The sequence below is a fragment of the Rhipicephalus sanguineus genome, chromosome 1 (assembly GCF_013339695.2).
Source record: "Rhipicephalus sanguineus isolate Rsan-2018 chromosome 1, BIME_Rsan_1.4, whole genome shotgun sequence".
Taxonomy (NCBI): domain Eukaryota; kingdom Metazoa; phylum Arthropoda; class Arachnida; order Ixodida; family Ixodidae; genus Rhipicephalus; species Rhipicephalus sanguineus.
Genome location: NC_051176.1, coordinates 227,647,472 through 227,674,227, shown reverse-complemented (window position 1 = coordinate 227,674,227; position 26,756 = coordinate 227,647,472). Strand labels below are relative to the sequence as shown.

The 26,756-nt window shown below is 46.8% G+C and overlaps 1 protein-coding gene across 1 annotated transcript in view; it reads left to right on the top strand.

Annotated features, from left to right (window-relative positions):
* Positions 1–2,046: 2,046 nt before the first annotated feature.
* Positions 2,047–26,756, top strand: part of LOC119381742 (hemicentin-1) — a 106,754-nt gene continuing 82,044 nt past the window's right edge. Inside the window, exons 1-2 of the mRNA XM_049412488.1 lie at positions 2,047–2,100; positions 6,804–7,173. Coding sequence (XP_049268445.1) covers positions 2,047–2,100; positions 6,804–7,173 — 424 coding nt within the window. The remainder of the gene's footprint in view (positions 2,101–6,803; positions 7,174–26,756) is intronic.

The following is a 26,756-nucleotide window of genomic DNA, read 5'->3' as shown; positions in this document are numbered from 1 at the left end:
TGGCAGAACCGTAGAATCGCGCCAGGCGTCAAAACATGTAAATTGCGCAACTTGCGGCTGTTTTCAAGGCCCATTCACAACAAAGCGCTCAGATACATTTAATCATCATCAGCAGCAAAAGCATCAACAAAGTGAACAGCTTCGTAGGATCGCGTGTTTCCTTATACGGACGCGTAGTGGGCTCTTTGCTAATTCGCAAAAGGAACATTTATGACGTAGACGGAACTCAACAACTGTTCTTGCAGTAGGCCGTGAAGTGAAAGTAGTGCAAAATAAAGAAAAAAAAAGAAAACAAAAACAGTACGGTAACCAGAAAAAAATCTGATATAACCACCTTAGAGCAGTCAATTCTTGTTTCTCTTTGCCACTGTTATAATTTTTTTCCAAAATGCCAGATTTGCGCTCTCACGCATGTCGTACTACCTCGTCGCGTCCTTCAAACTTGCTTGTTTCATTGAAAATCCCCTCCGCGTGGTTTCATCGGTTAATTGCTGCAAGTGTTTGGATGATTCTGTGCTGTTGCTATTGCCACACAATCTATGCTGCGAAAACGAACGAGGAGGAGTGCTGGAACACAGCTCGATACAAAGGCCGCAAGAGACCTGTAGGTTTTGTTGGACATTGAGTGGTGCCCTATGGGAAGAAAACGGGAAAAAATTATTGACAAATGGAAACAGACAAAGTGTGCTTGCGCCACGCTGTAGTGCGCCTTCAATAAAGCACAAAGAGACGAAGAAAGAAAGAAAAAGAGGGCGTGATGGTTTCACATATATGAAGTAAAAGAAAGACGGAATGAGGAGAAGTGTGCTGCGAGAATAATTTATCAGCTGCGCACCCGTAGGAAAAATCGAAAGGGGCACAAACGAACCGGCGGTGTAAACAAGCGCACAGCGTAATGCTCAGAAATAATGGGTTATTCGTCAGGGCGTCCCCCTTCTACTACGAGTTCCCTTTCGGCCCGCAAGGGCAGCGATGCTGCTCCTCCCTTGTGGACCTCGTGCACGCGATCATTGTTTGAGCGCGTTGCAGGCGTCACGTCTTTGCTTAAGGCTGGCTGGCTGCTGCATGCACGCGCAGTTCCCGTGCAGCTTCATGCACGCCAAGCGTATCACGCCAGCACTTCGAAACCGGCACACACGCGAGAATTCTTGCTCATTTCGCCTGTGCTGCTGCATCTACTAAGCATCTCTCTCTCTCTCCTCCACACACACACACACACACATATCATATATATATATATATATATATATATATATATATATATATATATATATATATATATATATATATATATATATATATATATATTTATATATATGGCGCGTGTTATCAGAAACAGAGGACGTGTCTTGACCCGGACTTGCTCGACAACCACGGTGGCGCGCACATTGAGGTGCTACTGCCCCTTATGGTCGCCTATAGCTAGTCGACTCGGGCATGTTCCATTGAGTCATTGCCGGCGCCTACTGTTCCTCATTGGTCCGCACTGGCCCTTATTTTTCTTTATTTTACCAGCAAAAAAGAAAACAAAGCAAAAAAAAAACAAGTCTGTTGCATAGGCGTGCGCACAGGGGGGCGGCCGCCCCCCCTATTCACCTAAGAGGAGGGCGCAAAATCTGCCCCGTACATTGACCCTTCTAGTCACCTAAGAGGGGGGGGGGGGGCGCAAAATCTGCCCCATACATTGACTTAGTAGGGGGGCGCTGCGATGAACCTTCGCCCTCTCCCCCCCCCCCCCTGATGGGGAACCCTGCGTACGCCTATGATCAGTTGAATAACGTTTCTTTCCTCCTCTTTCCTCCATTATCTGCGAATAGCGAATGCGACGTCACCAGCTCCTGATCCGCTAAATTACGTTTGCAGAATTTTAATTCAAAGCAACCCAGTCGATCAGATAACAAAGGTGCATAAAGCACGGACATTTTCTTTAGCCAACGCACGACAGGAGTTGGTGGAGACAAATCGGACATCTGTTTGTAGCATTCTTGTATCACCCTGGTAGAATACCTCTTATTGCACCTGAGAACTTACTGTAGCACGATAGCGATGAACTATTCTCCACCTCACCACTACTGTTCAGCACTACCAAAGCTACGCGGTGTAAGTAAGGCACATGCTTCCGCTGGAAAATATAGTTCCAGACATAATTACCTTACAATTCGGAGGGTTGAGACATTTGCGCTTGTTCAGCACGTGTTACATCGCATCAGTGAGTGATGTGTTTATTCACATCGCACTTACGTCGTATTTCTTTGTGTATCAGTAACCGCCGGTAACTCTGGTTACAATTCAACATGGCAGCGCCCATGCAGACGCGACCGCCCGCTTCGATCCGAAGTTGCGCTTGTTACTTGCCCACAGCGCTGACAGCAAGAAATAAATGGGGAGGTGAGCCATCGGTTTACGCCATCTCATGACGAGGACGAAGCAACAGGTATGTTTTGTCGTTATTGACGAGATCAGACTTTTGTTTAACCACGCCTGCTAAGCCTAACGTGCCGAGCATTTGATAGCGGTTCATGAAAATAGCATACATTGCTGCCGAAGCATCACGACATGCTTCCAAAGCAAATACAAGCGTCAGTTTGGAACTTACGGGCCACCCAGCGGCCACCTCTCTTCTTCTTAGTTCCTTGCGCTATATGATTCAGCACGAACACATTTCTTGGGATGCTGTCGAAGGTTATGTCGCGTAAGAGTAACAGTCGACTGTCATCAGTGTTATCCAAAACGGCAAAGCTCAGGTTACTGGTCGCTCTTTTTCCACAGAGTATCATACATTTGGTGAGAAGCGACCACCGGGTGGAAGCTGCGTCTTCATGCTGCTGATGTCAATATGCGATGACATATACTGCTCAACAATAGCTTCGTGAGATGTAGAGCACAATTTGCGAAGCTTTTCATTAATTATAGCTATTTGTTGTCCGAAACTCCACACCTTGCACCAGCAAAAATGCGCAAATGTCCCGTACAAACCGGAGATTAGTGAATGTATTACAAGGCGTCGCTGTAAAAAATAAGTAATAAAAGCACAGCTGTGAAGTAGGAAAACAGCTTGGCACGAATACAACCAGCGGAAAAAAAAAAGAAGGTGGGAACGTGTCTCAGAGCGCCATGGGGCAAAAAGAAGAACCGCTTAGGAGCACTGAAGAGAATTGAAAACGGGACGAAATAAACAGTATATCGCGAGTTTCCCCCAAGACAGACAAAAACGAAATCAGGTTGGGCAAACCAGACGTTGGTACCTATGTATAAAGAAACAAAAAAAAATGCACGGGTAGTAAAGAGCGAAGAAAAAAAAAAGACACTGAAACAGCTTTGCTGAAAACGCTTGAATAAAAAAAAAACTAAACAAAAACGAGCGAAGCAGTGCCCTGTCGTCGGGATTTCGAAGGGATTGGAGCAGTGATTTTGGCCCGTTTTTCTCCGTCACGTTGTCTCGTTTCATCTTCGTACTTCTTTTTTTTTTTTCCGGGTTCGAAACTTTGCCCCACCGGCAGCCCCGTTGAGGCGGCAGCCGGGCGTACAGGGCGAAAAAAATGGGCAACAACAAGCAGGCGCGCTGCGGTCGAATTTGTGCGAAACCGTTTGGAGCCTTCGACTTCGGGTGGGAAGCAGTTGCGCCTCTCTTCTTTTCATTTCCTTCTGAGCGTGTTGGCCTCCCAGACTCTCTTGTTCTTGCTAGCAGTTGTGCGTCGACCTTTGCTGTCACTTTTGTGTTAGTATACTCGCCTCGACAGACCGCTCCCCCCCCCCCCTTTTTTGTGTGTGTGTGGGCAACGAGACGGATGCTGTACGAGTCAGCTCTTTCAGCTTGCGTGACCGATCAGACTTGAAGCACCACCTTAAGATAGCGAACGGAGCCGTTTTGCTTTAAGGCCGTTCTACGAAGCATTGACCTTCTACACCAGAGAAACGCATCCGTAACCGAAACTTCATCGTAAAAAAACCTGCTTCCGTTGCTGTTCCAAACTTCTTCCAAATTTTCTTGCCGGCGCTTGCGGGCTATTCATGCGTGCATGCGCCTTATTCTTCCTGAACGTATCTCAGAGCAACATCAATCGCTCATAGTTCCGCAGTTGTTGATGAAAATGGATGCGGTATGCGAAACACCCTTCTGATGTTAGTCGAAGGGCAATAGAAAGTTGCAGAGCCACCTTGGCCGTCGCTGCGTACAGATGCGTCTGTAAATACATGAAGATAATCGTCAAATTTTTCAAATAGATGCGGCTGGGCCAACTGAAATAGGCCAAAACAGGCTGGTCCGACTTTTTATGTATTCCGGGAATGGATAGATAAATGGGGAAAGTGCGTGGTTGTGGATTGCCTCGTTGTGACAGAGCCCTCTTATATAAGCTAAGAGTTGGCTCTGTATTAGTGCGTTAGCGATTACACCGACAAGGTCCTGTATACAGTCCGTCATGTACGTCGTGTGGCTCCTGTGAGACACTAGAACACGTATTATTTTAGTGTAGCGCATCGTTATGCAGCGAGCACTCCTCATCAAGGAATATGGACTTATTGGTCTTAAGTGTACGAATTAAACTTTATGATTGACTGTTCCCGGGAGGTTGTGCTGCTCGGCGTGACCAGGCCCATCGAGCCCTACTTACTTCCTTAAAAAATACCGATTTGGCCTCGCGCTTGTAGACATTTTTCCATGTGACCACTTATTCGTGCTTACGTCTGTGTTATTTGTTTTTTTTCTTTCCTATTTTCTTTCCTCTATGTTTCCCCCTTCCCGAAGGAGCAGGCAGGCGTTGCGCCCCTTTAGGTGGCAGTTGTCAGCCTGTTCCCTCCCTATTTCCCCTGCGTCTTCGTGTTTTCTATGCATTCAAACCAAATAAATAAATAATAAATAAATGTGTTGCCATTCGGCCATATGCATTACGTGCTTGCACGCCTTGTACAACGTTAGGACAAAAATGCCACCGGCGTATAATAACATACCTCTAATTTAATTCCTCTAACCATTAAACAACTCTATTTCGCTCGGTCATATTGTCCTGCGCGATTTCTCGATGCATACAGCTCACACTGGTGTGACCTCTTGTTACATGTACGAAAGCTTATCTTATCTATTGTTCCTTGCAGGTATCTGTAACGTGTCTGTTTTTCCTGACGATGGGGCTGTATCTCACGAATAACATATTGTTTTCTTTAATATTCGTCTCCTCTGAAGGTTTGTTTGTTTATTTGTAGCCACATAAGCATTTTCCGAACGTACGGTTTGTCGTTAAATATTTCTGTTTTCAATTCGTAAAGAAAGCCTTGACAACATTTTGATAAATTCCTGATATGTATATTCCATCGTTTTCCTGGATCACGCACGCGTATTTGCTTATTTTTCTTATTTAATGTCAGTATTTTCTTTGTGACTACACGAACTCATGATCAAATGTTGCAGAAAAGCCGGCTATAAAATTTGCTGACATATTTATCAATCAATCAATCAATCAATCAATCAATCAATCAATCAATCAATCAATCAATCAATCAATCAATCAATCAATCAATCAATCAATCAATCAATCTCATAAACAGCCTATGTGGTGTGTTGACGTTTTTGTAAATGCGCCAGTACCAAAGCCGGTACGTGGTTCCTGTGCGGCTATAAAACGTCGACAGCTACTACTGGTATACAACTACATATAATAATAATAATAATAATAATAATAATAATAATAATAATAATAATAATAATAATAATAATAATAATAATAATGATGATGATAATAAAATCAAACGTTTATTTTACGTGCCCAGGAACAACCGTAAGGTCTTTGCACTGGCGCCCGAAAAAAAAAAACAACAACACAGGCCAACATTCATAATAAAATATCAGGGATAAAAAAACGTTATAAAATTGCACATATACAACTATGCGCAGGTAGAAAAAAAAAAATGTCAGCAGTGTACGAGGCTATGTAAGTACAGTGCAAAGCTCGGAGCAAAACAACGACTGGGTTTCATAATAATAATAATAATAATAATAATAATAATAATAATAATAATAATAATAATAATAATAATAATAATAATAATAATAATAATAATAATAATAATAAGTATTAAAAAATAATAATATCAAAAGACAAATCTTTTTCATGGTTTCTCGTAGCGGCTTAGAGAAAGCCCGAAGAATTCATGAATGAATTGTGAAAATTGCCCTATATCTAAAGTGTTTACTTTATGACTTCCTTTCTTTCTGAATTTAAACACTTGTTTTTTATGATGCGCTTTTTCCCGTGCAATGCGGTGTGCTTCGGAGCCAAGATTCCTATAGCTTCATCTGGACAATAAGAATTTGTGTAGCTGTAAAAGATCGAGCGTAAACATTGGTATTTACGTAAGAAATGGCGTCGGAATCAGGCGCATAGCGATGACCATAAACTTGACGATGCCTTCCTCACTATGTCTGTGACAGTGCCTCTCCTCTCCAACGCAGAACCTTAAATGAAAGGAGTTCATGTCCATTGTACACGGTTTCATATTTGTGAAAGACCAATGTACCTGCTGCATACATGCATATTGTCTATGTACTTTTTTGCCTAGTTGAAACTTGTGCTTCCCGATTCTCTGAAGTATAGGAAAGTTGGAATGCTATTGATCTTAATTGCCTCTGGCTTAATATTTTTTCATAAACACGAGAAATGTGAACGCCGCCTTTCCTGCGCCATTTATGGTTCAACTATTCAGCTTATCCGGGTCGTACTTCTCTCGTACTCTATGCGTTCGCTTATCATGCACAAGTTACGTGTCCACGAGCTCCGTATATCCAAGTGTGCTCCAGGAGTGCGTAGCGCGTTGCTAACTGCTTTGCTCTCGGTCTTGCAGTGACAGTGCTGCTGACGGAGGGAGCGACTGCCGACCTGCCCTGCGACCTGGGACCGCGCTCAGACCCGGCGGTCAAGGTCTGGTGGCACCGGGCCGACGACCCGACCACGGCGCTGTACACTCTCGACCCGCCTCCTGGGCGCCGCGGAAACTTGATGCAGGCGCGCCATTCGGTCGCTGAGCCATTGCGTGGACGCGCCCACTTCTCGGCCGTGCGCAGGCCCGCACTTCTGTCCATCTCGGCACTGCGCTACGAGGACCATGGCCTCTACGTTTGCAACGTTGAGTACAAGCATGGCAGCCGTAGGAGCTACGACGTCGAACTCCACATCGTCGGTCAGTCTTCCTGCTTGTCACATGTATAAATTTTATTGCGATAACAATTATATGGACGCTCTCGGCGGATTTTTGCCGTCGCCGTCACCGTCATGTCTCGCATATGTATATGCATGTATACATATAAAAAATGCACAAAGAAAAATAAAGCAGAAGAAAAAATTCTAAAGCACTCGACCGGGGATTCGAACCAGCGACCCCTTGCTCCCTAGTGCGCTGCGTTAAACAACTGAACCAAGCGCCATGCATGCGCCGGCAAAATACCGGCGAGCTATTTATATACACCATTTACCGCTGGTGGTACGCAGAACTCAGAGGAGCTTAAGCGTGTTTGCTATCACGCAATGCTCCAACATTTTCTTTCCATTTGAAAACTGCCCTTGAGACGCGCACGACAATGTGGCCCCTTTCTGAACCCACACGTGATGTGGAAGGAAAAAAGAAGAACACCGGGCACACCTTGCGTCAGACGCCCCCGTGTGGCAGGAGGCGCAGAGGGGTCACTCCACGCGCCGCATTTTAAAAGAAAAAGAAATATCTAAGAGCGTCTGATTCTCCATTGTCGACACTTTCAGCGCGTGGCTCAAATACAAAGACGTAACAACTGTGACAGTCGTTCACGCTTGTCCTGTGTTTGTTTACCTGTGCGTCCTTCTTTGTGTTTCAGCGGCTCGCTGCATGCATCGGGCTGCTTGTCGTTCTTTCGTGCGACATTCCAATTTCTTGCTATCGCATTCATTGCTTTGCCTTTGAGGCGAAGCTGTGACTTTTTTTAGTATAGTGCGAATATAGATAGATCCCTTAGTTAAACCGCAAGCAGTAATGAAAGCCACGGTTATATGGAGGCGACAACGTCATATAATGCTGAGCACAATGTCGTGACTTTTTTCCATTCATAGCGATCACATTCTGATGGCACGAAAAGCTGGGGAACACCGTGCACGTAATGCGCATTTTTGCGGACACCTCCTTTTCGACTGCTTTTGAGCCGCGCCTGACATAAAATGCATGCATGGTGTTGCTTTAGGGCGCTAAATACGAACAATAAAATCAAATGCAAATATTTAACAAATAGTTCACTTGAAAACTGTAGTTATCGCTCCCATCCCCCTTCCACGTTCTTTTTTCTGCTCCCTTCCTCACCGCCAAGTTGCAGGTTCGAAACCATGCTCCCATGACCGACCTTCCGTCGTTTCTCGTCACTGAGCTGTTCACACTAAAACGCAGATGAAGGCACGAGCTTAGCGTCTCCTTTATTATACTTTCGTCAGAACGCGATAGGCAAGTTATCTGTCACGATTACGAGCACTTGAGTTAACCAAGGCATTCGGCACATGTAATCCAGCCTTATTGCGAGCGTTTGCTGCGATTGTCCGCCACTGGCCGAGGTACTTCTTGAGAGGGCTACAGTTCGTGAGAGTGAAATGTGGTGTAACCGGCGTTCCTGTGCGTCTGCAGCATGCAAATGCAACTGCACTTCTTCTGTCTTTGTTTTTCATTGTTTGTAAGGGGAAGTATAAATGCAGCTGTACTATATTGCCTTCATCTACGACGTTAAAAGTAAAGTGCGCTTTACTTTCAACGTCGTAAAGTAATGCATGGCTTCGAGGAGTACATAGGCCAATAACCTCTTGTAAACTTCTAAGATTTCATGGCACATCAAAATCATACAGTGCGATACAAAAAATGTGGCTCCAACGACGAGTCCGGGCGTCTCAGGAAAAACCACCCAGCAGGCCTCGCATAGTACGCACTCTTGCGAGACGGTTTCCAGTGGCCGGGGAAAGGAAGGAATCACAGTTGGCTGTTGCAGCAAAGGGAACGAGTCTAGCTCGAGGAGTGAGGCGGGGGAAAAAATATAAATATAATAAAATGACTGCAGCCCAGCGCTACACCGCCACCTACTCTCGTTCGATTCCTCTTCTTCCTCCTCTTCCCCCCTGCCCCCATCTTCTTAGCCTTGCCGAGATCCATTCTACCCTCGCGTTCCAGTGATTCTTTTGTTCCAAACACGTCCCGCAGTGCTGCGATACCACCACGGTCGGTTTGGTGCGGGGCTTCAACTCAACCCATTGCGCTTCACAAACGGCCCCAAGAAATAGCGCGTAAACATGTTTACGTTCGCATTCTGACTTGTACTTTTATCACGAATGAGAAGGTTTGCCAAATCGGCTCGGCCGTTTTACGCGTATCCTTGCTTTTTGTTCGGATCATTTCTCTATGCCTGAGCAATCGCACTCGCGCTGCTCCCTTGTACGGAGTGCCCTGCAGTATCCGGGGTGTGTTTTTATGCATGACTCTTCGTCGCTTGATCCTTTTCGTTTCCTCTCTCACAGCTGCGAGAACGCGTGGCCGGTGAAAAATGAAATGCGCAGCGGAGGACATGCGCGGAGGCAGAGAACCAGGTTGAGCGCGTGCAAGAAGCGAGCATCTCAGGAGGAGGCGGAGGAGGCTAAAAGCGCTATACGACCTAACGGTCAACACTCGGGGTCTCAGCATGGGCTGTAACTCGCTGGTGAAGGATTTAGGGCCGACGAAACGCGCATTTGTGTGACTACTCGGGAAGTGGTCGTTCGCCCGCTCTGTATTATAAATGGAGTGAAGCAACAATTGCGGGCGTAGCAATAAATGTGGCTCTTAGGTTATTGCAGCAGAGGTCAGCGCTTAACCGAAGCTCCACTTATCCCGAATGAATGCTCGCCAGTGCAAGACGGGGTTCATGGACCTCGCGTTCTCTAAACAGAACAATATTTTAGGCTAGGACACTTACCAGGAGCAGGCGCCAGTTAATCGTGATTTCCGAAATACGATTAAGCGAAGACAGCCAGCCAATGTCAAAGAGTACTTGCGAAGAAAAGCTCTGCGATGTCTTTCGGCCGTGTCTTGAAAACACTCTCCTCGAAGTACTTTTTTTTTCTCGTTCTCTTTCTCTCTTTGGTGGCAAGAAAAAAAAAATTCGACTGATGGTGCTAATAGTGGTAAGCAATTGCAGAAACTCTGGATTATTTCTGCCGATACGAAGAAAAAAAATATGCTCGCAAAGCGCTTCCTTACAACATCGAATCTTCGCAACATGGGCAGCCATTAAGAAATTTTGAGTGCTAAATGCCAGTCTTCTATATACTCACAAGTTCGCTGTTACATTAGGCTGCCGTCTTTCGACGCCCGTTATATTACTCGCAGCCTTCTACATTAAAAAAGAGAAAGCTTTTGTTTTTTTGTCAGTGCGCAAATGCAGACTTTTCGCGTATCAGTTTTTTTTTTCGCTAATGAGATCGAAGAATAAATAAGTAAAAAAAAGCTTATCTTTTCCAGCACTTTTCCTGGATTCATTGCCTATTCGCTTCGTGCCACCATTTTTAAAAATGCAGTTCCCTTGGTTCCACTAATTCCTCTCACCCATAAGTAGCGTGCGTTGGGGGCTCACGCAAGGTAATGAATAGATTTGCTAGCTTTTTGCTAAATGACCGTATGGCGTGGGAAGATTTAATCATCACTGCGAACGAGTTCGGATATTAGGAGCTTTTAAGAAAAAAAAACACCGCTTTCTTCACGCATCAGCAATTAGTATTGGCTTTTGCCACACACAGGGACATCATGATTGGCAAAAAAAAAGGGACCTGCTTCGTTACATTTCGCAGATGCGACAGGCAACGACTCGAAATTAATTAGACGGTTCTTGGCCGGAAGTGCCAGAAAAAGAAACTCAACGTGGCCTGGCATAACATTCTAATTCCAACAGGGGACCATAGAGGCTTTTCTACGCACTCAGAAAACTCTTCCCTAATGAATGCAGCTCATTAGACGAAAAGCTCAAATCTCAAGATCCACAGAAATATAAATATATATATATATATATATATATATATATATATATATATATATATATATATATATATATATATATATATATATATATATACGTACACACGCTGCTAATGTGAGAGTCGGGTGAATATAGCAGATTTCTGTGGCGACGCATGCACGTAATACCCTCGTGACCCAACAAGCGTTGAAAGTTTACTGCTTTCTAAATATAGATTCACGAAACACTCAGTTATAGCGCACCGTTTTAATGTCAGCCTTTCAGCTTAACGAGCGTGCTCCGAAACATGCTCCATGAAGACAGATGAAGCATCTTGAGACGCCTACAGTGGTCGGCGCATGAATGAATGATACTGCAAGAACATTCAACGACTTCGTACTTTTACATCGTTAATATGGCAGAAAAGATGCCGAAAAAGGCAGGGCATTTTACTTACCTTAACGACAGACAAGGATCTATTGTTTGATATAATTAAAGAAATAAATAAGGAAGTTTTCTTTTTCTTTCATTAAAACAAAACGAGCGTCTTCAGTTGAACAAAAGCCTCTTCTATTCTGGTTGAACATATTCGGTGCTTTTTTTATTTCCCAATGCTAAAGTGCAATTACAGTCAGAGCGTTCTATGAAAGATGTTTCTTTGCGTTCTGTGTGACAAGCTCGTGCAATAACTTGGGCGTTGTACCCGAAGCTCTGAGTGGTGTTAAGGGGGCAGGGACCATTAGGCCTAGTGCAAGCGGAAAAGTTAGAAGTTAGAGTATAGCGTTAGACGTTCTGGAGACGGAAAACGGTTCATTGTGGGCTGCCACGAAAGCATGTTCGCGCGCGAGCGCATGTTGTCAGGAACGCTCGAATAGGAGCGGCAAGGAAGCGTCTCGCGCACGCCCGCTGCTTATCCGGCGGCAGCTTAATCAGGCCGCGGCGTCCTTTCGTGCAGTGCGTGCGTCGCAGTGGTTAGCAGCGAGTGAGCGCGTCCCTTCAGTGGAGGACAACGCACTGCGCGGTTTATGGTCACGTGAGAGAAAACGGGCGAACATGGCCCGCGCCTAGGAGAGCGGCGGGGATCCTTACTCGATCTCGCAGTGCAACGCGCGAGATAGGCGTCCCGAACGTGGTGAAAAATGCGCGTCCGAGCACGAGGGCACAGGCCGCGTGCTCGGTGCAATGGCTGCTTGACCGGTCGACAAGTCTCTGGGGCTCCTCGGTGGGGCCCCGGGGCCGTAACAAATGGGCCTCTTCTCCCCGCGAGGCGCTGCAACGTCCATCCTCGTCCCGCGGCCGCAGATTGGACGAGACGGAGTGGTCACCCAGGGAGCGCTCCATTATTCCTCGTTTAGACGCGCAACAAATGGCCGGCGAGCGCCGAAGACCCCGCACACACGCACTTGGCCCGCCAGGCCGCAACCCTCCGGCCTTGCGAGCTTTGCAGCAGGCGGCACCTTTTCGGTCGACCCCCTTTTCCTTGATCATGTCCGTGCATCGGCGAGATTGAGCCTCGGCCCGAGACAGATAGAGACGCGCCGTGTGCGCGGCGGTGGCCCTATATATATACGCCCCATGGCCAAACACATGGCTAGGCTTTTCCGCTCGTTGCGCTAAGCACGGACCCGAGCGCTGAGGCCGTACGTTACGCTTAGGAACTAAAGCGCTAAGAGCTGCATAGCGCTACCGAGATGCCTTTCAGTCGAGTTGTGAGCGAAAAAGAAACTATCCGATGAAGCTACTGTCGTCGTTATGACGTCGTTTGTACGTGGACATCTATCTGTGACGCCTTTAGGTGTGAGAGAAAAATAAAACCGACTGAAGACGGTGTCGACGCTGCATATTATAAATCTGGGACAGAGGTAGAGCAGCGTCACTTTATTTATTTACTTATTTATTGCTACGGATAAAATGACCAAAAAGTATGAAGGCGACTCTAATCCTTAACTATTGGTAGCGGCACTCGCACGTCGGCATTCGTGTTCCCTGGTGTATTCCTTGTGTTAACTTCGTGTTTCGCGCGCTGCCGAAGAGGATCTCAAGGGCCACGAAGAAAGAAGCGCGTATCCGAGATCTTCTCCGCCCGGTTCCGCAAAGATCCCAGGTGCTCACAATCTTTCAATACACTCAATTAATTTTTTATTTATCATCCGGACAGTTAATTGGTCCTTATATGAAGTAATAATAATAATTGTTGGGGTTTTACGTCCAGAAACCATAATATACCTCCAGTAACCATAATATTATTATGAGAGACGCCGTAGTGGAGGGCTCCAGAAATTTAGGCCACCTGGGATTTTTTAACGTGCACCTAAATTTAAGCCCACGAGCCCCGAGCATTTCGCCTCCGTCGAAATGCGGCCGTGGCCGGGATCCAATCCCACGACCTTGCGTTCAGCAGTCAAGCACCAGAACCACTAGACCACCGCGGCGGGTCCTTATCTTAAGTAACAGTATGCTCCGACATCACATGTATCCAATATAACTTTTAACTTGAACCAGAACTATCGGTTTCTATTACATAGAATAGTTTTGTATAACGATTAGAAAATCGGAAGTGCTTCACTGGAAGTGTTGGAAGAGAAACAAAAAGTTCGACAACCCAGGAGCTGGCGCCTCTGTAGTAGAACGTGATAGCGTAATCTGACCGTGTTCGTATCGCCTTCCCAATCGCTAGCCTGCCTTCGCTTCTCGATGAAGACCTAAGCCGTGCCGCAAGGAAAGCCAAAGTGCGGACGCCATCCGGCTCCTATCTTTATTTGCATCTACCTCGAATTTTCGCTAACGGACGACGCTGATTTCTTGCTCACAACCAAAGACGCCGCCGCCGCCCGCTACGACACTGAAATTTCTGCGAAACGAGCTCTTTAACGCTATCGCGTTAACAGTGTCACTCGGCGCTGATGCGAAAACGGAAACCCGTGCGCTGGACAATGTCCTTTGTACGTTCTCCCGCGCATTGGATCTCTGTTTGAGCAATTAAAAAGAGCACTTAGGTCTCGAATACAGAGAAATGCGCGAAGGTTAGTCAGCGCTTGTCGTGTGTGTGTGTGTTTTCTTCGCTGTGTAAACCGCCTTTTGCCACTATTTTCTTATCTACGAAATGCACACCATTTTACACTTTTAATTGTACGCTCATGCTAAACTACACAAGGACAGTGAGGAAGCGGGCCGAGTGCCCATAGCTTTTCTTTTTAAAACGCTGTTCGCCATTGATGAGCCGTCTGCTCTTTTATGTCTGACATTATTACGTATGGCTGGCGTCAGCTCTTGTGAACAGCTTCCAAGGTAAAATTACATCGGTCGCGAAACTTGGACCGAAAAGTGGTCGAAAACCTATTGCCACAGACATCAACGTCCGCCGTACGATTGAAACGCGACTAGGTGAGGAGGGGGCAAATAACGAACACCAAAAACTCAATGGATTTTTTTTTTCGAATACTCTTAATTTTATATATGCCACTGTAAAATAGAAATTTACTTTACGGTTTATCTGACACTCGGCTAAATAGTTGATTGCCTCATTTTTTTGGTCGAGCGCCATAAATGGGGGGGGGGGGGGGGCGTATGCAGGCAGTCCGCTATGTGGAGTTGTCTTCAGTTCGGCCGGTTCGGCGCATTGTCGGGTCAACGAGGCATCGCTCACTTTCGCGCGGTGGTTTCCTGCGTATCTTCCGTTGGTTACTTATTTGCTTATGTGTTGTTTACTGGCGTGACAGTTCAGAGGAGCTTAACTAGCTCACAGATTGTGTAGATAACCGCTCCTGACTGCAGACTGCTTTCGCTGGCGCACGGCGGCGTGCCCTCGCCTTTCGTGACGGTGAATGCGGCACGCTAAGCGAAGGAACACTCTACTGTAAGGTGGCCAAAGTGATAATTTCAAGGCTGCTGTCTCGCTCCAGTGGTTTTCCTCGATTGGGCAACGTGAGTTTTCGGACTAATGCGGTATTGTGCTCGTGAGCCGTTGTATTATAATTTCTTCATCTTCAAAGTATTTTGGTGCACATTGCAAGTACCCTATTTGGCTAATAAAACAGGCTTGCTTGCCCAATCTGTCTTGCTGATCTTCCTTTTTTCTTGCACACGCAATTGGCGAGCCATAAAGACGCATCAAAATCGCTTTGTTATCAAGAACATGTAAAAAGTCAAATTTTAGAAAATCCGATTTATTTTATCTTATTTTTTGCTTGCTCTTAGTTATCCCCGCGATGCGTAGATGGCGACGGTGGCAACGAGCCACCAACTACTTGACACATGGGCCCTCTATGGAAGTTTCGCTACCAATTTACATATACCTTGCAGCTTCTGCCTAGGACCGTGTTGCGTAGACAGGTCCATCCGAGCACGGCACGGAAGTCACAAATATGTCGTAAAAGTCGACCCACGCTATCGCTCGCGGATCTATAGACCATCGGTGCTGCCCACTACGGCGGCACCGAAATAGTGGTTTTGTATATTTGACAACTAAACGAACAGCGCTACGGCCGGCGCACGAAGACGGTTGGGTCGGTGCATTCGACGTTTCATGACCTTACTGATCCATGTCGCGATATACAAAAATAATAAGACATTCGTTCAATTGCCCAAGGTGACGAGGCCCATGTGTCGAATGCAAAGTCGTCTGTAGCATAATATGCCGCAGCGCTGGTCTCTGCTGAAATCCCTCGTGTGAGTTTCTTCGCAAGTTGCGCCATCAACGACGCCGTTTATTGAGCCTTTATTCGGTACGAAAGCGCATTTTAGTGCGCAGACTTCTGCAGCACTGCTCTGCACCCAACATGCCCCCAACGTGAATGGCAACTGATTGTAGATGCTATGCTATAACTTTGCCGGACGTGATACTTTACCTAATAGGGCATTTCTACCCCGCCCCCCTTTTCTGTATAGCGATTGCGCGGCTCCGCACGCGGATAGCGAGTACCCATAAATGGGCTCCATAAAAATTATGCGAAATTTTCGGATATATGCATGGGTTACATGCAAAGTTATGAAACTCACGCTAACGGGGATTGAAACTCTAAAAAAAAAAAAAGCTGGGAGTAGCTTGCACTAGAGGCGCAAGGCGATAGAGACACATAGGAGCTGATCGGCACCCAGCTGGTGTTGACCTTTCGAGGTTTTGCTAAATTTTTGCTAAGTCTTGAGAGGTTATGCTAGTTTTCGCTAAATATTGCGAGGTAATTTTTGCAAGGCACTGCTAAGTTTTGCTAAGTGTTGCTAGGCATTGCTAAGTGCTGCTAAGTGTTGCGAGGCGATGCCCAGACTCGCCAAGTCCGACACTGCCCCTCTAAGTCAGCCTTCAATGTCTATAGGTGCCCCCGCATCAGAGACGAGTGCAGTGTTGCCGGGTGGCAGCCAGTAGTGCTCAGCTTCGGGCCATGACCAGCTAGGTGCCGACTAGCTCCGCTGTGTCTCCAGCCTTGCGCCACTAGTGCAAGCTACTCCCAGCTTTTTTGAGCCGAGTAGCCGGCCTTGCCACGCAAGGGCTAGATAGCGAGATGCGAAGCGAGCGCGAAGCTCTGGTGCACCAGAGCAACCCCTGGTGCATCTGTGCATATATGCACAGATGCACCAAGGGTTGCTAGGCAACGCGAGGTGACGTCATCGCTCCGCGAGGTTTTGTTGTCCACGACGGACTGACTAACGCTCGTCTTAAACAGCTCCGCTGTTAAAGAAATTTAATAATAATAATAATATCTGGGGTTTAACGTCCCAAAACCACGATGTGATTATGAGGGACGCCGTACTGGAGGACTCCGGAAATTTCGACCACCTCGTGTTCTTTAACCTGCACCTGAATCTAAGACGGGGAGGATTCCAGAACCTTGGAAGAATACCAACATCATCTTGATCCATAAGAAAGGGGACGTCAAGGACCTGAAAAATTACAGGCCCATCATCTTACTGTCCGTTGTATACAAGCTATTTACAAAAGTAATTGCTATCAGAATTAGTACGACATTAGAGTTCAATCAACCAAAGGACCAGGCAGGATTTCGTACAGGCTTCTCAACAATAGACCATATTCATACTATCAATCAGGTGATAGAGAAATCCGCGGAATACAACCAACCCCTATACATAGCCTTCATAGATTACGAGAAGGCATTTGATTCGGTGAAGACATCAGCAGTCATGCAGGCACTGCGGAATCAGGGCATCGACGAATCCTATATAAACATAATGGAAGAAATCTACACCGGATCCACAGCCACTATAGTCCTCCATAAAAAAAGCGACAGAGTACCAATAAAGAAGGGCGTACGGCAGGGAGACACGATCTCTCCAATGCTATTCACCATGTGTTTACAGGTGGCTTTCAGGGCCCTAGATTGGGAAGAATTAGGGATAAGAGTTAATGGAGTAACTTCAGCAACCTGCGATTCGCTGATGACATTGCATTGATGAGTAACGCGGGAGACGAATTACAGCTCATGATTACTGAACTGGATACGGAAAGTAGAAGAGTAGGTCTGAAAATTAATATGCATGAAACTAAAATAATCTGGAACAATCTTGGCAGAGAACAGCGCTTTGCAATAGGTGGCGAGACACTGGAAGTTGTAAAGGAGTACGTCCACTTAGGACAGGTAGTAACCGCGGAGCCGAACCATGAGAGTGAAATAACTAGAAGAATAAGGATGGGGCTCATTCGGCAAGCAATATCAAATCATGAATGGTAGTCTACCACTATCCCTCAAGAGGAAGGTATATAACAGCTGCATCTTACCGGTACTTACCTACGGAGCAGAAACCTGGAGACTTACAAAGAGGGTTCAACTTAAATTGAGGACGACGCAGCGAGCGATGGAAAGGAAAATGATAGGTGTAACCTTAAGAGACAGGAAGAGAGCAGAGTGGGTAAGGGAACAAACGGGGGTTAAGGATATCATAGTTGCAATCAAGAAGAAGAAATGGATATGGGCCGGGCACGTAGCACGTCGGCAGGGTAACCGGTGGTCATTAATGGTAACTGACTGGATTCCAAGAGATGGCAAACGCGTGAGGGGGAGACAGAAAATTAGATGGGTAGATAAGATTAAGAAGTTTGTAGGTATAACGTGGCAGCAGAAAGCACAGGACCGGGTTGATTGGTGGAACATGGGAGAGGCCTTTGCCCTGCAGTGGGCGTAGAAAGGCTGATGATGATGATGATGAATCGAAGGACACGGGCCTCAAGCAGTTTCCCTCCATCGAAAATGCAGCCGCCGCGGCCGGGATTCGATCCCGCGACCTTCAGATCCGCAGTCGAGCGCCATAACCACTAGACCACCATGGCGGGGCTGTTAAGGAAATTTAATAGTTGTCTCACTACAGTTTTCACATTCGGCATTCTTTTGTCACAGTAGTGCAAACAACCACTCGACGTTCGATAGAATTCGATTCCTCTGTCTCCACCGCCTGTTCAGGCAAAGAGTGAACAAGTCTAGCAGACTTAAGGTGGTGTTGAGGCGACCTCATTGGTAAGGATCCATTTGAATAAACAGAGCTTAAGGAAACACTAACACAGAGGGCAATGAATGAGGACGGGCGCTGACTGCCAGGAGTGTATCAGTCAGCGCCCAGCCGTACGCTGTTGGCAGACAGCGCCTGTCCTCGTTCATTGCCCTCTATGTTTGTGTTTCTTTAAGCATTGTTTATTCAAACAAAAAGTCTAGCAGGCTAAGCCTATTCGGAGGATGAAATGTTCAGTTGACGCTCTCTCCTTCCCCGTCATCTTTGGCATCCATCCTCCTAGTAATAAGAAAAAAGTAAAAATAAAAGGAAGTTGTAATTTCTAGTGTTTCGGTTTCAGGCATGCGTCTACGTTGCTCTCTCACCCTCTCATGAGTCATTTCTGTTTCGTGCCAGGCGGTGACGAGTGAAGGCGCCCCTTACGATTCCATGCGGACGACGGGCAATGTCACAAAGAAAATCTGGAATGAAACATGCCAACAAAGAACAACGCTCGATGCGATGGCAGGACGCTAGAGCAAGATAAACAAAGTATGGGCGTGCCTCCGCGTTCGCCCCCGCTGTCGCTCATGTCTTTTCGTCAGTTTTTTTTTTTTTCGCGTGTCCTGCCTTCGTTTTCCTATCAAGTACTCCGCCACGAATTGGGGGAGAAGGACAGTTTGAATGTGTGACTCATCCCTCCAAGCCTTGCATTTGCGATCGAACGTGGCGCAAATCAATTTCTTCGTCCCCCACCCCTTCCCACCTTTTTTATATCTATACCTCACTCGAAATCTCTCCTCCCCCACCCCCCTCCCGTCGCTGTCCTCCCTCATTTCGCAGTCCTGTTCCGACGAAGGGGGCAACATGTATCGCAAGGAGGACACGCATGATGAAAAAGAAGGTTCGCGTGAATCACAAGGGCGGCGCATAAATCTAGCAGCATTTATGTTGAACCAACCTGTGTTTCGATTTCTGGCGCGCCCGGAAGAAAAAGAAGAGGAGCGGGACGGGAGTGAGAAACAAAGAAAATATGGTCACGCGGCACGCAAAGCCGAGGGACTTTTTCTTTTCTTCTCTATTTTACTTGGGCGGCAGCGCTGTGTTCGTTGGCGCCATGGGTGCGACCGCGAATTGGCAGCAATTCTGGCTCGACACGTGCGTACGCTGCCGTCGGCATTGAGCACGCTCTTGCGTGACCGCTGCCTCTTATGTGCGACGCACGGTGATTGTCCAGTGACACTTGACGCTGTGCGTCGCTATATACAGTATTCGTTTTGCTTGGCTATTTTCGGCCGCTTGTTTATTTGGAAGCCGGCGCGAACGGCAGGTCGTTGTCACTGGACTTTATACCTATTTGCCATCGCCCCCACACCCTCTCTTTTGGTCACTCTCTCTCTCTCTCTCTTTAACCTATCCCGGTCACATATCGCAAACTTTCAGAGGCGTGCTGTTTATAGTTACGAGCTTCTGCACAATGAACAGGGCGATGGGTGATAGGAGCACTTTGTCGTTTCCTGATATTGGATAGAAGTCCACTATTATCGGGCATCTTGTGCCGCTTCCTCAATGTGACGTCCTATGTCACACTCGTATCACTCACATCAGATAAAAAGAAAAAAAAAGAATATCACTCAAACTGGTAGCGCGGCGACGGCTAGGAGCATCTTGGCACCTATCGATAGCCATGTCTCGGCCCTTCAGGGACCTGCGCAGCCAAAAGAACGGCCGAGGCAGTGCGCTGACACCGATGTCGCGGGTGCTAGATTAATGGCCGTAGCAGACACATATCGATCCGTGCGGAAAAGCGAGAGCGTATGTCTGCTGATATTTCGCTGTTTCTTAGGGTATATTACTGGACGGTGTGAGCGATATCGCCGGCTTTTATTAATGCCTCTCGGCGCCTTGGTGGATCCGATGCGTAAGAAGAACGCTCAGTCTGGTGTTGACACGCTTTCTTTTTCTTCCCATTCTCCGCTGTACCCGAATCTCGTGCAACGTTGCGCAGTCACGAGCCATATGTATCGTTCAGTGTAAGTCTACACGCTTTGTCCAAATGTCCACTTTAGTAAGAGCCGTAGTTTTTCATCTTCACGCGTGAAGTTGAAAAACTACGGCTCTTACTAAGGGCCCCACGGCCTTATTGTTCCGGAAGCCTAATAGTGTTCACTGTGCCATCAACGTTCGCCTGCGTGCAGAAGGATGAATGCGCCCAGTGACGTAAATTTTATATAGACGCCGTGATCTACGGCCACTAGTACAAAGCAATGTCTCCTTACCGTGTTATATTACTCGCATATAGCCATGGCTTATAGCTTCCCTTTCGCTTTGCCTGCCTACTTTATATGATAACAAGACAGTGTTCACAGCTTGCCTGCTGCTAAAAGCAAGCCCTCCGCACTATACAGTTTCTGCGTCATTCGCCCTCTGGAAGCTGAACGACGTGAAAAGCAACGCTGACACTCCTGAAACCATCATTCACTTTGTCAGCAGTGATGCGGCAGTGATTATTCTGCTTACGACAGCTTGGAGTTCACGCTATGCAGCTCGGTTCAAACAGCGGTAACAAACCTTATTCCTTGTTCAAGTTAAGCTCGTCTATTAAGTACGATACAACTTTTCCACCTTGGCCTCTTCTGAAAGAGAAAGATTGCCATCCACCTGTTCGCAGATTGAAGCCACAGAGGAAATCCCTACGGATTTCCTAGAAAGCTCTCCGGTTGGCGAAAAATTCGTCCTGTTCCTTTTTTTTTTTTTTCCACTTTTCATAAACATTTATGCCCATTGCGGCCTTCCGCAGATGTGATTTGTTTTCGCCTCTTCTGTGGAACCTCTTGTGTGTCTCATGTACCTCAAGGACGTGTAATCATGCAAAATTTTACTCGTGACGTGCTACCAACAACGACGATTATCGCGACATAGAGTTCCAACACGTATTCTCTATATCAGGGGTCCCAAACTCACACCAGCTAGCGGGCCGCAGTCACGAAATTTAGTCCCGCAAGGGCCGGGACAGTGAAGAAGGTAAAAAGAGGAGGGTGGGGGCAAGAACTCATCTAACGGTGCCGGTATCTCCCATATGAATTATTTTTGAAGGGGTTTTGACGCCAGGATTCGGGAAACATATCGATACCGATCTCAAGAATGACTAAAGCAGACGCTGACTGTGAAATACAGGAATTTTGTTTCACGGTTATGTTTCAACACACGGAGATCCCCTGGGGTGCCTCACGAAAAAAAAAAAAGGTGCTTGAGACTATTCCCGCTTACGTAGTTAAACGTAACAAAGCGTTATTAATCTCAATAGGCGAGTAACTATTACGAGTTCCATTTAGCAAAAGCTACAAACATTGTATTCCTTTTGAAGCGGTGGGCCGCTAGCGAAACGTCCGCGGACCGCGTGTTTGAAACCCCTGCTCTGTGTAGTAATCTATACGGAATATACTCAGCGCTGAGCCCAACGACGGTTTTCGTGATAGCGGCACTATACTTATCATCGGCATGCTCCAGCTGATAGGCAGCCCGACGGAGTGACGACTACACATAATGGTAAGGGCGCAATGACGATGCCATGACCAAGACGAAATGACAACGGAATCACAATGAGGCGACTGTGGCGTGACAACAGCTATTCACCAACGATTATATTTTTCGCTCGTCTTCTTCACAGAGACCGCAATCATCATCCAAAAATTCTTGTTAGAGTGACGTCGATCACACATAACTAACGAGAGTGCTCTTCTCACTTTTAATTAAATATGAGAAAAAGAAGATATGAAGTTTGACTACAACTAGGGCCGCCTATCTCAAAATCACAGGCATAAAAGAAACAACATCTACAAACGCCTGAAAGGAAATGTCAAGATACTGGCGTAGTAAGCGCGTAGAGCTCTTGTTCTCTCCCTCGCGCACACGAAAGGGAAGTTACAAGAAAAATAAAAGCGTGCAGAAAATTGACCAAACACATTAATCACCGTTCACAGAGAGTTTATCAATTCGCAGTCGACGAGAAGATGTCGTAGAGCCTTGAGAAGCAGTCTTTGTTTGTTATGGCACGATCGAGGGTTCAAGCGTTTTCTCCACAGAAGATGGTGCTGATGTTTATACTGTTAATACGACTGCGAACTGTATCTAACTCGCTGCTTGCCATTGTGGGTCTCATTCCAATACAAGTTCGTCGTGAGCCGTTAAGGCAAAATGGCGCCTCTGACAAGACACGCGTGGTGGACTCGGGCGACGAGCGCGCCTCGCAACAGTTAGCCCAGACAGTGGAGAAACGCGATATACGGCGCCACTACCGACCACAAACATCTACATGCTGAAATGACACAATGCTCGTGCGCGACAGGAAATGCGTCTCAAGGGGGTCGCCAGTGTTCGGTGACGAACGCGCGCAGCAATTATGTTACGCAAGAGCGCGCGCTCCAGCGGGAGAAGTGATGCTTCGAGAATGGGTTAACGAGACCAAGTAAGCTGTTCGCTTTAGAGCAGTCGAATGACGAGAGAAAAAGGACGTATAGGCTGCCTGGTTTCGAGTCAGTAACATCGCTAAATAGCTCTAATGACAATAACCCAATGGTAAGACGCGCTAATCGCAGTCTCATCTATGCTTTACTGACACTGGGATAAAAGATTTTTTTTTTTATTCTGAAGATTGTCTGGCACCCCCTTTTCTGCCACCCGCCATTTCAATATCCCATGATTCGACCAAAACATCGCCACCGCACACTAACAACAGCGATGAGGGGAATAATAATAATAATAATAATAATAATAATAATAATAATAATAATAATAATAATAATAATAATAATAATAATATTACACATAATAGTATGCAGGTCTATGAATAATAATAAGTCGAAGAGGACGCACAAATTGACAGTCCCTTTAGGCAACGCTAAGGAGAGCAGAGGCGAAAGCGTATGCTCTCACAAAACGCTCACTGAATTGCTTTGAAATTCCCAGCGAAAGCACTGTTTCTGCCCTCCTCTCCCCTGAAGTTAGCAGGTCACATGCACCTCACCTAATGTTGCACTGCTTCCGGGAACGGTCCACCTTTAACGAAGCCACGATGCCGTGTTATCACGTATAGTAATCAATATTTATCGTACCCTACGTGTAGCGCGCATGTTGTGTCCCTCCTTTTTCGTCTTTGCGTTGCTTCTGCGCTAAATAATCATTGCCATGTTGTCTTAGGCGTGCACAGAGTTCTTCTTTAGGGGGAGCGAAGTTTCATCGCAAGTTGTACGAGTCCGAAAGACAACAAGCTTTGCATGGACGCGAAAGTGAAAGTGGAAGCGATGACGTTCTTCTCACAACGGCCTGCGTTTGGTCCCTGGATTTCGGGGGCTTAAAGGCGGAAGGCAAACAGTTCTCGGAGGGCAGCATTGGGGAACCTCGGCCGCAAGTTGTCGTGAACAACCTGTGCGGCCGAAAGTGTGCACGTTAAAAACTGACGGGAGAGCCACGACTAGCTAAACTGGCGCACCCCTTAGATAACTGTGCCAGTGCCGTGGTTGCAATGCCTAATACATTGCGAAAACCTGTTGTACTCGCTGATATAATTTGATTGCAAGATTAGAATTCACTGGAACACGCCAACTCACAGCTGCACTCCCACGACTCTTCATGGGGCCTTCGACTATCACCTGTTCTATCTCGGTGTTACGCAATTACTTACTGTGTTGCTTATGGTTGGGAGGCGCATCGGCATACTGCTGATTCTTCATTGACGCAATGAACAATGCCTTATGCAGCGTTTGTTATTACAACAAGACGATACAGCGTGCCCTAAGTTGCTGCTCTTCTTTTGGGAAAAAAAAGAAAGAAATAGATTGCGTGCCGCTTCAAGCGACTCAAACGGCGTAGCGCACGTAGACGAGAAAGAAAGGAAGAAAAAAGAAGGAAAGCGTGGTCTGTGTGCGGTCTGTCTGCCATCACCTCAGAATGTGAAAAGGTGACTGCTACACACTTTTCACGTACGTGGATCTACATTCAGTAAAATGTTCTTACGCTCAAATGTTGCGTAAGAGCAGATTCCAACCGACGGTGATGTCTGACGTATTAGCGAAGGTGTCTGACAAATGGAAAACAGCACTTCCGGACGGGAAGTTTCGTAAATTCGGTTCCCGAGCTCTGCGACTATATACCTTTGCGCACTGAATGCTGTTACATGTGCGCGGGAATCACTTGTTCTTTTCATTCAATCCCATCTTCTCTTTATCTTTGGCATGCTCCCACCTCCCTAACTGTAGGGAAGCAAACAAGGTGCAACGTGGGTTGCCTTCCCCCCCCCCCCCCCCCCCCGACATTCACCCCTCTTTTGCATCTTATGTCCAAGAGCAAGAAAGTATAAATTATGTAACAGAATTGCTCTTCTTTTGTTTGTAAGGTTGTTACTGGCTTCACTGAAAATACTCCTAATAGACGGGTCAAAGTTATTGCGAATATAGGGCTACTTGAACAAGCGTAGCCTTGGTGTAACGATGAAGATATCCTTCCTTAGCGCAGAGTATCAGGCAACATCAAGAGAAAACTCAGGTCTACCCTTCCACATATACACTGCTGCATCTCTCAACTGGTGCCCCTGCCTTCTGTCACACAACTTGTGGAATAACATACTTGGAAAATTGGCCTTCCGAACTGCTTATTGGGACCTGCACAAATGCTCATACGTGCAGAAAAAAAAAAATGCAGTTTTGCGGCTAGGGTAACTTGTGCCCAAGAGAGCGTGCGACTTCAGCGGGCAGTAGTATACGTAGTACTACCGAGGAAAGTGCGCACTATAACTTAGGTGCGACACCATGCACAACCTCGACTAATGGCAACGTTACTTCCTCTGTCGTGAGAGTTATCATTTTCTCTTTGTTGACTGATCGAGATTGAATGAATGGATGAATGGATGAATGTTCTTTTAGATGCGAAGTATCTCTTGCTCGGGAGTATGTAACGCGGCGTGGTAATCCGCACGCGGTGTAGTAGTCCGCATTCGCACTACGCATGCGCAACTCTCCTCCTTCCCTCTCTCCAACAGCTGCGCGTTACTCTCTCCACTTCTCTACCAGTACCTGCTTGCGCTTCTCCTGTGTTCTCGCTTCTGCTCTCACGGCGCATACGCTACTCTCCTCCTCTAGTCTCCTCTCCTTCAAGTGGTAGAGCGCTGCGCGCGTTCAGTCCAGCGCTTGCCTCGGTCGGCTCCTCTGAAATGCGGGCTCGACATGCCGAAATTCTCTCCTGCGCAGCGCCGCGATGAGGGCCAGCGCATGCGCGTCCCCTCCCCCTCTCTCTCCTCTCCTACGCTGCCTCTCTCTCGCGCGCCTGCCGACCGCGTTCCCCGCACGCCCTGTGAGAATTAACGGCCAGGCTAGAGGGAAGACACGACGCGCGTAGTGTTCCTCTTCGCGTTCCACGACGCGAGGTTGGTAGCATGCCCAGAGAACGCCAACGGAACGCGATCGTGCAAGTTCTCCGGCTTCGCATCGCCTCATGATCCCCTTTAGCGGGAGATGGTGTAATTTTTTTTTTGCACACATATCTTGTACAAAGTATGCACAAACTGTATGGTCCCATAGCCAAAGGTTAGTGTGGGTCCCATTTAGAAGTATACATAACAGAAACTGTAGTAACTGTACTACAAGTAAACAGCAGTAGAAAATAAAATTTGATATCATGCAAGAAATAGCGTTTGGCTACTAACAAGAGTAAAACGAATCATGTAGTCGCCATTTCGAACACTAAAAACAATGGCTGTGACGAAATGCCAATATGTGAGCGTAGAAAGAAACATAGCATAGGTAACTTGCCAGGTTCTTCAATTTTACAGCGCACTGCGCTCCTGTGAATGGAACGAGATAGTGCCCGAGTGTTGTCCAATACGTAGCACGTCCAATCGCTGTGGCATTCTGAAATGTTCATGTTTCTGCCGGTATGCGTCAAAAGGATCGCGACTAGTGACATGCTCCGGAAGCCGTGCGATCACAAAGTCTTCAGTAACTCGATTCTCTGACAATCCGCATTCGCCATCTTTAAGGAATGCGAAACCACCACTGGTTTGCTTGCCGGCAAAAAGACCGCGTGCAACGTTTTCTCGTGTTACTGAAGATCATCGTGTCCGTGGAAGCAGCGCGATACCTTTTGCACAGAACCACAAGGCTGTATAGAGCACCTCAACGTCGCGGAATTGCATGTCCTCGCCACGGCAAGTTCCTGTCTGACGCAACACAGAGGCCGCCTTTCCTGCCCGCCCGGTGCGATCGGTTCCGATATGGGGGTTATGAATCGATCATGAATATATCGAATTGCGTGCGATTTTCCGGACTTCTACAAAATGAGTATGCCATGC